At 60.0% G+C, this 12,434-nt stretch overlaps 1 protein-coding gene across 1 annotated transcript; it reads right to left on the reverse strand.

The window, feature by feature from the left end:
• Nucleotides 1–560: 560 nt before the first annotated feature.
• On the reverse strand, nt 561–10,367 carry PGC (progastricsin). Its single transcript, XM_032133526.1, has 18 exons — nt 10,220–10,367; nt 9,741–9,858; nt 8,982–9,100; nt 8,449–8,648; nt 8,183–8,305; nt 7,911–8,055; nt 7,200–7,298; nt 6,276–6,418; nt 5,662–5,708; nt 4,730–4,805; nt 4,051–4,201; nt 3,537–3,654; nt 3,254–3,372; nt 2,525–2,724; nt 2,239–2,361; nt 2,018–2,162; nt 1,684–1,782; nt 561–1,518 (listed from the first exon to the last, which is right to left on the reverse strand). The coding sequence occupies exons 1-18, from the start codon at nt 10,334–10,336 to the stop codon at nt 1,366–1,368; spliced, it is 2,295 nt and encodes a 764-aa protein (XP_031989417.1). The 5' UTR covers nt 10,337–10,367; the 3' UTR covers nt 561–1,365.
• Nucleotides 10,368–12,434: the final 2,067 nt, after the last annotated feature.

Raw genomic sequence — 12,434 nt, forward strand, 5'->3', positions numbered from 1 at the left:
CCACCGCGGGAGTTTGGGCTTGGTGCTTTCCTTCCTTGAAATGAGGGGGGTTCCTCCCCAAAATACTTTTTCTTCTCCCCGAAAGTGCGGGTTTCCACCCCAAAAACGGGTCAGGAGAGGAGGGATGGGGTGGGAGGTGAAGGCAGCGCTGTGATCGGGTTGTGCAGTCCCGTGAACCAGGATCCTGCATCCCTTTTCATCAGGAACACACGGGGACCATGAAGCTCCTTGTGCCAGGATCCCGCATCCCTTCGGGCCGGGGTCGTGCATCCCTTGCACCAGGAACACACGGGGATCATGCAGCTCCTCGCTCCAGGATTTTCCCGCTCCTTGCACCAGGATTGTGCAGCTGGTTGTGGCCGTGGAGGACGAGCAGTGACCTGCAAGGAGCTGCTCGAGGCACGGGGGGCTTTGCCCCCTCCCTATGGGACCCTCGGGGTCCGGGGGGTGCCAGGGAAGCTGTGCCAGGAGATTTGGGATGAGAGGAATGGGGAACAGGCGGCTGCAGCAGGAGGGGGCGGTGGGGACCCTGGCCAGCTGCAGACAGGGCACTCCCTGGCACCTCGAGTCCCCAGGTGACCCTGCCACCTCCTGCCTGTGGCCACAGGATGGGGTTTTGGTGGCCAGGATCATCCTGCTGGCAGATTTGGCTGGAAACAGCAGGTTTTTGGGGTGGTCACGTGCCACGGGTAATGTCCTGCATCTCCTAAGCATCACCCACACTGAACAGCCTCTGGTCATCCCTGGGCGCCCTGCACTGTCCCAATCCATCTGACACCACATCCAGCAGCTCCTCTTGGGAGCATCCACACATCCCAAGCCTCGGGCACCTCAAATCCCTCTTCCCCGCCCTCCTTGGAGGCTGCAGCCATGAGTTTTAGCCCTGGAGAACAAACCCAGGGTGTTTTCCTCAGCTGGAGCGTCTTTGCACGACACTTTAATCCCCGATTTAATCCCTGATTTATTTGCAAACACACATGGGCAAGTCCCCCTTGGAAAAAAAAAACCCCAAGGGACCTGGAGCTGTTCAGCAGCTCCTCGTTCCACACATCCAGCTCCAAACTGGCTCCTGAAGCCTCCAGCCAGGGCTCAGCCCTGGAATCCTCAACCTGAGCGCAGCCTGAAATTCTCCCACTCATCCCAGTTTCCCAGCAAGCTCCAGCAGGGATCTGGCTCCCATTAAAAATAAAAATAAAAGCCCCCAAATTTGTCGTTGCCTCAATCCAGAAGCTCAGCCAGTGCCTGGAAGCCTCGAGCGCGAGTTGGGTTCCCAATCCTTTATCCACAACTCATCAGCACGCCTGGATCCCAGGAGGAGAAGGTGTTCCAAGGGATAAAATCCCCCGTGGATGATGCTCAGCACCCCTAAGCTGCCGTGGCAAAGCCCACTCTGTTGTTGGCCGTGTCGAAGATGGAATAATACTGCCGGAGGAAGAGATTCCCGAGGATCCAGAGGGGCTGGCCGCTGGCAGAGGACACGTAGGTGCTCTCCACCCCCACGGTGCAAATGCTGTCATTCTGGGGGGAAAAAGAGCCAATTCCAGCACAGTTCCCGAGCCAATTCCCTCCCCACGGCCACAGGCAGGCAGAGGAATCTCCGTGAAATGCGGTGTTGGGAAGAAACTCTGATTTTCTCCTGGGCAGAACTGGAAATTCCCACTGGGATGAGGAAATCCCACCTACCTGTAGGACGTAGGCAGCGGGAGGCAGCGGTAACCAGGCTCCACCGATGGCAAAGTAGAGGGTGGGCATTTCTGGGACAGAGCTGCAGTCAACCAGGAACTGCAGGAGAGGCAGAAAGGGGTCAGGACACCCAGGACTGGCACTGGCCATTGTCCAGTGGTCACCACAGCCACGCTCCCGAAGGGTCAGCACAGCTCTGACAGTGCCAGACCTGCATTTACCGAATTATTCCATTTTTACCCCACAGCAGGGCTGCTCCAGGTGGGATATTTTGCTCCTTTGGGGATTCTGGGACACTTCACAGCTCAGCACCATCCCCATCCTGCCCACCTACCCCGTAATCACTCTGCTCTGCGCCCAGAGCCTGCAGCAGGGCTGGCAGGAACTGCCCTGGGATGGTCAGCAGGAACGTCCCAGTGTCCACAATCCCGTGACAGCCTCGGCTGCACCAACCAGTGACCGACAGCCCGATGGAGAACCTGGGGAAGCAGCAGGAAAAGGGTTGGGAGAGGTTTCCCACCCCAAACCCGCTGCGAGCCGTGGCGCAGCTCTTACCCCTCAATGCTGATCTTCCAGTACAATTCCTGGACCACGGGAGCCCATAAAACCTCCCCGGAGAACAGCTGGAGGTCAACCCCTCCCAGGATGACTTCCCCACCGTAATTATATGTCGGGTTGCTGGAAAGACACAAAATCAGCCCCTAAATCAGACCAAAATCTGAATTTGTGCTCTGTAGAAAGCGGTGGAGCACAAAGGGGTGTGGGGAGAAGGTGTGGATGGAAGGAAGGATGGATCCAGGCCATGTCTGTGGAAAAAGGAGCTGCTGCCTGAGGGTCTCACCGGGAGAAGTAGAAGCTGAAGAGGGGTTTGCTGAGCTGGTCCTGCTGCAGCAAGTTCTGCAGGAAGGTGGGGAAGCCGCTGATGGCAACACCGGGGTAAGCCATGCCCAAAATCCCGTCAAAGCCCAGGTAGTAGAAGGGTCTGCTGGGCTCATCCAGGCTCAGGCCGAACTCCTGGTTCCTGAGGATGATGTTCTGGATCTGGAGGGAGAGGGAAGATGCTGGGAGATGTCGGGGTTCGGTCGCAAGATTAAATCTGCACTGGGAGAGGCTGAGCTCTTCCCCGTCACCCATGGGGTCGGGAGCAGCCTGACTCCCAGTTTTGTCCCCTCACCCTTTTTATTCCAGCAAAATACCCACAAACCCTGTTTTGCCTCTTAAATCGGTTTAAAATCCCATTTTCAGTGCGTGCAAGTCTCGCACAGAACATTCCTTATCACCCCGGAAGGACAAAGCTCAGATGTACACAAAGCAAATCCTTGCGGCCAAAGATATCCCTCCCTTATCCCAGATCAGGGCTGGAAAGCCCAGAGGACCGGGAATGAGTTTGTTTGCAGATCCCAGTGTCGGAGTGAATTCATGCTGACACACCTTAAACTAATCAGGAACCAATCCCCAGAATAAAAAGGTACTTTTAAGGTACTCCCTGAGTTTTAAACTGAGCTTTTAACCCAACTGCACTGGTTTTTCCCTGAAGTGTCCGTGCACCAGCCCCTCAGGGGTCACTTACTGTCACAGTGTCACACCCCAGCACCACGGCCACGTCCCCAAACCCGTAGCTCAGGGTGTAGCTCACATCAGTGCCCAGGAAGGTGGAGGACAGGCTGTGGTTGAACCTGGCGTGGTCCCCTGCAGGGACAGAAGGTGACAGCCCCCAGGTGACAGCCCTGTCCCCGCAGAGACAGGCTTCACAGGGGAAGGGCCATAAAACCGCTTTGGTGGCCCCAAACCCCCTCGGGTGGCGCTGGTTTCTCTGTCACAGCTCCCACGGGGGTCCCCCCAGGGGTGCTCACCGCAGGCTGGGCTCTGGCAGTAGGTGGAGGGCACCCACAGGTTGGCAGAGCCGGTGTCAAAGATCACCAGGAAATTCTGGGGAGGGGTCCCGATGCCGATCTCCCCGAAGTAGAAGGTCTGTGAACAAGAACCTGGGTGGGTTTCTGTTCCTGCCTTTTTGAAGGAGGTTTCTGAACCCCAAACTGCTGCTCATGGTCCTGGAGGGCACCAGAGCACAGGGAGGGACAATGATTTGCCCTGGACACGGAGCAGGAATGGTGGATCTGCCCTGGAACCATGAGCTCTGCTTTTTCGGAGAAGGGATTTCCCTGTCCCAACTCCAGTTGATGCCTCCTGCCCTCCCAGCACCACCCAGCCCTCAGGGCCAGCCTAAACGCCCAAAAAAAACCCTTCCCAAGGCCCTGAACTGGGGAGTGGGAGGGAGCTGAGCCCCCACAGCAGCCAGCAAAGCCAAGAAGGGCTCCCCAAAAAGCCGAGGCGGCTCAGAGGGGAAGGCAAAGCTTCAGCACTCACATCCAGGTGGTTCAGCAGAGGTTCGTAAGCCACGGCCCCTCCGAGCTGGTATTTCCTCCCCGGGTCCCCTCGCAGGTTGTTCAGGAACCCCTCGGGCAGCCCCTTCTCTCTCATCACCTCCTGCACGGACCTGCCCCTCCTCAGGGGGATCCTGCGGGGTGCAGAGATCCAGCTGTGCACCCCCTGTGCCGGGGGAGAGCCCCTCTCCTCGCCACACCCCTCATCCTCGCCACACCCCCTCATCCTCGCCCCCATCCCATCCCATCCCATCCCATCCCATCCCAGACCCCTCCTCCTCAGCCCCAGACCCCTCACCCCCGCCCCCATCCCATCCCAGACCCCTCATCCTCAGTCCCAGATGCCTCATCCTCACCCCCATCCCATCCCAGACCCCTCATCCTCACCCCCAGACCCCTCATCCTCAGTCCCAGATGCCTCATCCTCACCCCCATCCTGCCCCAGACCCCTCACCCCCAGACCCCTCATCCTCAGTCCCAGACCCCTCATCCTCACCCCCATCCCAGACCCCTCATCCTCACCCCCATCCTGTCCCAGATCCCTCATCCTCACTCCCAGACCCTCACCCTCACCCCCAGACCCCTCATCCTCACCCTCACCCCAATCTTGCCCCCAGACCCCTCACCCCCAGACCCCTCACCCCACCCTGCTCCAGACCCACCTGAGCATCCCCTCCCCGAGCGGGAGGCACAGCAGGGCCAGCGCCAGCCCCCACATGTCCCCGGTGGTGGCGGTGGCTCAGTGGCCGCTCCGGGACAGGGACAAGGTGGGAATGGGCAGAGCCGTGCCCAGCTGCTTCCTCCTTCCCCCGGTGTCTGCTCCCACCCTCCTCTTCGTCACCACATCCACCTTGAATTCCCTCCTGACCCGGCTCTCGGGGCAGCGCCGCCGATACCGAGACCAAATACGGGACATCTGATAAAAAACAAAACGCGGTCGTTATCGCCGAGTTCAAGGCTTTTTATCCCGCCTTCAGCCCAGCTCCAGCTTTCCGGAAAACAAAGGCAAAACCACACACCCTTCCCAGCAAATGGGAATTCCTGCTGCTGACGTTCTGGGAATGAGCCGTGTTTGGGGTGCCCGCAGCCCTGCTGGCTGCTTCCGTCCAAGTTTTTGGGGATGGAATGATGCTCGGAATCTTCAGAAGCTCGGGAAGTTCCCTCCCCCCTCCTCCACACCCCCCCCCTCCCCCCCCCCCCCCCCCCCCCCAGATTTCCCTGCCTTGGCCTGGACAGATCCTGCAGGGAGCAAAGGGGAGAGCAAAGAGCGGCAGGGCCGTGGTCAGCCTCTGCCTGTGGCCTCCTGCCACCGCCAGCCCGTTTCCAGCAGAAAGTTCTCATTCCAGAGGGAGGAGGATGAGGATGAGGATGAGGAGGAGGAGGAGGAGGAGGAGGAGGAGGAGGAGGAGGAGGAGGAGGAGGAGGATGAGGAGGAGGATGAGGAGGAGGAGGATGAGGAGGAGAAATGCCCTTCCCTGCTGCCCGCGCCCACCCAATCTGTGTCTCAGCGCGCTCAGCCTGTGTCAATATTTCGACACCAAGCTCGGAGCGCTTCCTGTCCTTCCCCCGGGAAGCGACAGAGCTGTGAACGCACCTGAGAACGAGCCCCGGTGATAAAGAACTTCGAAGAAACGACCCTGGCTGCCGGGAAAGAGTGGGGTCACCCAACCTTCCCCCGCCCAGGGTGTTCCCCATCCCCTTCGGCCAATTCCTGATATTCCAGCGCAGTTTTCCCAGGCTGAACAGCCCCGCTCCAGGGTTGAGGGGTCACTCGGGTGTCGTGACTCACCTCACAGCCTCAGAGAAACCACAGGGCTCTGTCAAACCTTTTCCAGCTGCAAGGAAGGTCCGGGGCTTCCCCGCTGAGGTTTCCCAAGGGTTGCAGGTGGGCGCTGCCCATCCCTGGGGCTTTATCCCAGGGCCTGGAGCTTATCCCAGCACTTACCTTGCTGGAGGAAGGGACTGTGAGCCATGGAACCCCTCAGGCTGCTCCCAACAAACCCAGGAGCTCAGAGACCGTTTGGGATGTTGTGGTTTATTTGTTACAGGAGGCGGTGAGGACACACTGACACAGAAATCCCAAGGGATGGGGGCTCATGTGGGCATGGAAATGTCCCTGGGAACGCTGTGGCGCTCCAGCCGTGTTGGCAGAGCTGTGCCGGGCCAGGAGAGGGGCTGGAATTTGCTGCCTCGTCCCTCTAGGCTGACAGGGCGAAGCCCACGCGGTTGTTGGCCAGGTCGAAGATGGTGTAATATTCCTTGAGGAAAATGTCTCCCAGGATCCAGAGGGGCTGCCCGTCCAGGGAGGGCAGGTAGGTGACCTCGATGCCCAGGGTGCAGTAGCCTTTGCTCTGTAGGAGGGGAAGAACGGGGGGCCAGAGCCTCGAACGGGCACAGGGAGAGCATCGCTGCCGGCAGGGAGCTCCAGGTTCCTCCCGGTGCCTCGGGAATTCAGCAGGATGGAGCCCACGGGGAATTGTCAGGGTGGAGCCCCCGGGGAATTGTCAGGATGGAGCCCCCAGGGAATTGTCAGGGTGGAGCCCCCAGGGAATTGTCAGGGTGGAGCCCCCGGGGAATTGTCAGGATGGAGCCCCCAGGGAATTGTCGGGGTGGAGCCCCCAGGGAATTGTCACGGTGGAGCCCACGGGGAATTGTCAGGGTGGAGCCCACGGGGAATTCAGCAGGATGGAGCCCCCGGGGAATTGTCAGGATGGAGCCCTCAGGGAATTCAGCAGGATGGAGCCCATGGGGAATTGTCGGGGTGGAGCCCCCAGGGAATTGTCAGGATGGAGCCCCCAGGGAATTGTCAGGGTGGAGCCCACGGGGAATTCAGCAGGATGGAGCCCCCGGGGAATTGTCAGGATGGAGCCCCCAGGGAATTGTCGGGGTGGAGCCCCCAGGGAATTGTCACGGTGGAGCCCACGGGGAATTCAGCAGGATGGAGCCCATGGGGAATTGTCAGGATGGAGCCCCCAGGGAATTCAGCAGGATGGAGCCCCCAGGGAATTGTCAGGGTGGAGCCCCCAGGGAATTCAGCAGGATGGAGCCCCCAGGGAATTCTCAGGGTGGAGCCCCCAGGGAATTCCCAGGGTGGATCCCCCAGGGTGTTGTCAGGGTGGATCCCATACGCACATTCAGGACGTAGGTGGAGGGGGAGAGCGGGAGCTGAGCGCCGCCGATGACGAAGGTGATGGGGGGCATGTCCTGGGTCCCGTTGCAGTCCACTGCATACTGCGGGGACAGGGACAGAGGAGGTGACAGCACGGAGAGGACGGAGGCCATCGTGTGCCAGGGTGACAAACACTCCATCCCCTGGCGGTGCCACGCCGTGGAATCATGGAATGGTTTGGGTTGGAAGGGAATTCAAGCTCATCCCATCCCACCCCTGCCATGGCAGGGACACCTTCCACTATCCCAGGTTGCTCCAAGCCCCGTCCAACCTGGCCTTGGACACTTCCAGGGATCCGGGGGCAGCCACAGCTTCTCTGGGAATTCCATCACAGGGAAGAATTCCCTCCCTATATCAAACCTCAGTTTCCTCTCCTTCCATCTGAACCCATTCCCCCTTGTCCAAGGATCCCCCTTGTCACTCCAGGCCCTTGTCCCAAGTCTCCCTCTGGCTTCCCTGTAGCTCCCTCAGATTCTGGAAGGGGCTGTGAGGTCTCCACACAAATTTCTCTTCCCCAGGCTGAACACCCCCACCTTTCTCAGTCCCCTCATCCTCACTGTCACTTGTTCTGCAGCTGCCACCTGAGTTTTGTGGGACCCGGTTGAGCCCAGGGCTCTGATTCCCACGCAAGGCTCCCCAGTGCTCCACACCCCCCAAAATCCCCGTGCACTCACCCCAAAGCTGGTCTCCTGGGCTCCCAGGGTCTCCAGGATGCTCTCTATGTACTCCTGGGGCACCGTCACCAGGAATGTCCCCGTGTCCACGATGGCCTGGCAGCCCTGGCTGCACCAGCCGCTCACTGACTGCTCGATGGCAAAGCTGGGAGGAGAACGGGGACAAGGACGTGGCTTTGGGCACCCACTGGCCCCTAAATCAGACACCTCGAGCTCTGCAAAGCTGCAGCTGAGCCAGGGGGGTGATGGCCGGAGGTACAAACACCACTCACTTCTCAAGTGCCACCTGCCAGTAGAGCTCCTGTGTCACCGGCGCCCACGTGATGTTCCCCTGGAAGAGCCGAGGGTCGATGCCCCCGAGGATGAGCTCTCCCCCGTACTCATAGGTGGGCTGGCTGCAAAAAAGCAGAGTCACGGCAGCAGGGATGGGGAAATCCGTGTGATAAACGTGGGCTAGAGAGGGATAAATCCCTAAGGAACCCTCCTGGGGACAGGCAGGGCACACCAGGGTGTGCAGAGCGCCCTGAAAGGTTTTTACCGTGAGAAGTAAAAGCTGAAGACGGGCTCAGCGAGCTGGTTCTGCTCCAGCATCCCCTCCAGAGCCGTGGCCATCCCTCCCACTGCCAGCGAGGGGTACGCCATTCCCAGGATCCCATCGAAATCCGCGAAGTAGAAAGGCTGGGTGGGCTCGTCCTGGCTGAGCCCGAACTCCTGGCTGGCGACGGTGATGCTCTGGATCTGCAGGGGAAGGGGACCCGGGGTCAGCCGGGCAAACCCCAGGGGTGGCTGCTGCTCCGAAAGCACTGCAGGGTCCCAGCTGGTGCCAACAGCACCAGGCAGTGGGGAAAATCGGGAAAAACCCCCAGGAATTGGGTTAAAACCCAGCCAAAGCCCAGCTGTGTGGCTGAGGGTGGCAATAAATGCTTCATATCGGTTCTGCCCAGGGTTTGTCCAAGCCTTGGCTACATAGGACATGAGATCGGCCCTTAGGCTGCTCCCGGGCTCATTCCATGGGTACATCCAGCCAGGACACAGCAGCGGGAGGGCAGGGATGGCACGGGGAGCGCTCACCCTGAGCGTGTCGTAGCCCAGCACGAGGGTGACGGAGCCGCTGCCGTAGGACACGGTGCAGGACTGGCCACTGGGGGTGAAGGTGGCGGAGTCACGGGGCTTGAACTTGGCGTGGTTGACTGGGGGAGAGAGAGAAGAAGGGAAAAGCCCTGGGCATGTGCTGCAGTGGGATTTCACTGCCGGCTGCTCCGCTGGGATCATCCCCAGGGACAGGCTGCTCCTCTACCCCGTAGTTCTCTCTCAGGATTTGGGGTTTGCAGCCCAGTTTTGCCTGGATCCCTCTCCAGGGATCACAAGCACAACAGCAAAGCCCTCACGGTGAAATCCCCATCACTCTTCCACCGTGAGGGATGAGCTCTGCTGGCAGCGGGACATCAGCTCCGCAATTCCCGGTTTTCCTCTTCCCTCTGCCTGGCTACAGATAGCCAGGGAGCAGCCTGAGATTCCCGGGATGGCCGTGGGGATTTGGCCATCCCTGAAGCAGGCAGAGGGCTCTGTGCTTCCCAAGGAAGGCACCAGCTATCCCAGATCAGCATCCCGGGGTCATTTGTGGTCTGGCATCATGATGTCCCCAACAGGGGAAGAACAGGGACAAGGAAAAGGCACCCACTGGCACCTAAACCCATCTTGGCTTGGTCAGTCTGGGATGCTCTGAAACGCATCGAGCCCTGCAGTGCTGGGATAATAGCTGGTACTAATTAGCACTAATTACTCCTAGGAGCAGTAGTAGGTCTGCTCACAGCATCTGGGGGTACTCACAGCAGGCAGGACTCTTGCAGTCCGTGGAGGGCACCCACAGGTTGGAGGAGCCGGTGTCGAAGAGCACCAAAAACTTCTGGGGGGGTTCCCCGATGCTGATCTCCCCGAAGTAGGAGGACTGCAAAAAACAGGGAATCTCCACTGGCCACGGACAGACCAGGCTTCCCCCTGGCATCCCAGTGCCAGGCTCACTCTCAGACCCAACCACACAGGAGCACACCGAGCTCTCATCCTGCATTTTCTCCCCCCCAAAAATGAAATATTAAATAATTACTGTAGGTTTGTTTTCTACAGAAAAGCCTCGCTCTTTGTGGCTGGGGGAGACCTTCCTTAAAGTTCCAAACAGAAGCTTAAAAGAGTGGGGGGGGGAAAAAAAGAGGAATTTCTCATTTCCTGGAGGCTCAGGAGTGTCCAGATTGCTCTGGAAGGAGCCAGGAAGGAGGGAGGACAGGCAGTGACGGGGAGCGTGGGGCACTCACGTCCAAGTGGTTGGTTATGGGCTCGCTGACCACAGAGCCCTGGCTGGGCTGGTATTTCTTCACGGGATCATATTTAATGTGCTTCAGGAAATCAGCCAGCACCCCCGCTGCCCTCATCTTGTCCCGGATGGACTGGCCTTTCTTCAGGCTGATCCTGCACAAAGGGAGAGAAAACCCAAATGAGCAGAGCAGAAATTAAGAAGATTTGGGCATTTTCAAAGGCTCAGTTCTCTGGGCTCCTTTGAGCCATGGCAGGAGCTCTCCATGCCCCAGATCCCAGGAGCTGCTCTCCAGGTCCCAGGAGCTCTCCACAGCCCCAGGAGCTGCTCTCCATATCCCAGGAGCTGCCCTCCAGGTCCTCAGGAGCTGCTCCCATGTCCCAGGAGCTGCTCCCGTGTCTCCAGGAGCTCCTCTCCAGGTCCCAGGAGCTCTCCATGTCCCAGGAGCTGCTCCCCGTGTCCCCAGGAGCTGCTCTCCATGTCTCCAGGAGCTGCTCCCCGCGTCCCCAGAGCTGCTCTCCAGGTCCCCGGAGCTGCTCTCTGTGTCCCCAGGAGCTGCTCTCCATATCCCAGGAGCTGCTCCTCAGGTCCCAGGAGCTGCTCCCCATGTCCCAGGAGCCACTCCCCATGTCCCAGGAGCTCTCCATGTCCCCCGAGCTGCTCCCCAGGTCCCAGGAGCCACTCCCCATGTCCCAAGAGCTGCTTCCCATGTCCCCAGGAGCTGCTTCCCATGTCCCCAGGAGCTGCTCCCGTGTCTCCAGGATCTCTCCATGTCCCCAGGAGCTGCTCCCGTGTCTCCAGGAGCTGCTCTCCATGTCCCAGGATCTCTCCATGTCCCCAGGAGCTGCTCCCGTGTCTCCAGGAGCTGCTCTCCATGTCCCAGGATCTCTCCATGTCCCCAGGAGCTGCCCCGGGCTGTGCCCGCGCCGCGGAGGTGCCGCCCGCCGCTCTCCCCACGGCTCAGCATCCTCGAGCTCCGTTCCCCGCCCTCTCCCCGCTCCTCCCGCACAGCTCACCCACCTCACCGCCCCCTCCGCCAGCTGCAGACACGCCAGGACCACCAGGAGCCTATTCATGGTGCCGAGCAGCTCCACGGTCACCCCTCGGGAGGCGGCGGTAGCCGGGCAGGGCTGCCCGGGCTCTCGCTTTTATCCCGGGAGGCAGCGCCGGCCCTTATCTGCTGACCTCCGCTTTCCATTAGCACCTCTCGCAGCCCCGGCCTCAAGGGCTTCTTTGTGCCTCGGGCCACGAGGATCCTGCGGAATCGGCGTCCCGAGGGCAGAGCCGCGCACGGCCTCGGGGGCGAGATCAAAGGGGAGCGATCCGATAAGGGGTCAGCGCTTATCGGGGACGAGGGACCCGACGTCGTCACCGCGCTGGGCCGTGGCTGCGCTCGCCAAAACCTGCGCAAGCCTTGCCCCGGGACAAAGAGACTCGCGGCTCTTGGCGAGGGAGGGAAACGCTTTTGTCTGCCCTCCTTCCGCCGCTGCAGAGAGCGGGGATGGAGGCGGCCGGCGGAGAGGCTTTCCCGGGACACGCGGCGAGGAGATGGAGCCCGTCAGCTTCCTTCTCTGGTTTGCTCCAGGATGGTCCCCAGCTTCCTTCTCTGGTTTGCTCCAGGATCATCCCCAGCTTCCTTCTCTGGTTTTCTCCAAGGGGGTCCCCAGCTTCCTTCTCTGGTTTGCTCCAGGATGGTCCCCAGCTTCCTTCTCTGGTTTTCTCCAAGGGGGTCCCCAGCTTCCTTCTCTCGTTTCCTCCAGGATGGTCCCCAGCTTCCTTCTCTGGTTTGCTCCAAGGGGGTCCCCAGCTTCCTTCTCTGGTTTGCTCCAGGATCATCCCCAGCTCCCTTCTCTCGTTTCCTCCAAGGGGGTCCCCAGCTTCCTTCTCTCGTTTCCTCCAAGGGGGTCCCCAGCTTCCTTCTCTCGTTTCCTCCAGGATGGTCCCCAGCTTCCTTCTCTGGTTTCCTCCAAGGTGGTCCTCAGTGCTGTCCTGCCTTCTCCTCTTCATCAGCATCCCAGACCTTCACTCCAGGAGATGAGCTCGTTTCCATGTCCTACCTGCTCCTGCTTTCCCCATTTGGGCAGAAACCACCCATTTTTCCATTCATTTGTTTATTTTGTGGAGCACACGATTCCCTCCCCATCCCATATCCAAAGGCAGGTGCTGTAACCGCCAGGAAGGTGCAACCCACCCTCGGGGTTTAACCCACTCTCTGC

This window comes from Corvus moneduloides, chromosome 24, assembly GCF_009650955.1.
Source record: "Corvus moneduloides isolate bCorMon1 chromosome 24, bCorMon1.pri, whole genome shotgun sequence".
Classification (NCBI taxonomy): domain Eukaryota; kingdom Metazoa; phylum Chordata; class Aves; order Passeriformes; family Corvidae; genus Corvus; species Corvus moneduloides.

Excerpts from the sequence above, each read along its gene's own strand:
- PGC (XM_032133526.1), bottom strand. The coding sequence starts at position 10,336 with ATGAGGGCAGCGGGGGTGCTGGCTGATTTCCTGAAGCACATTAAATAT. Across the intron at positions 9,859-10,219 it reads CCATAACCAACCACTTGGAC|TCCTCCTACTTCGGGGAGAT; the intron begins GTGAGTGCCCCA and ends TGTTTTTTGCAG. Across the intron at positions 3,655-4,050 it reads CTCTGCTGAACCACCTGGAT|ACCTTCTACTTCGGGGAGAT; the intron begins GTGAGTGCTGAA and ends TCTTGTTCACAG.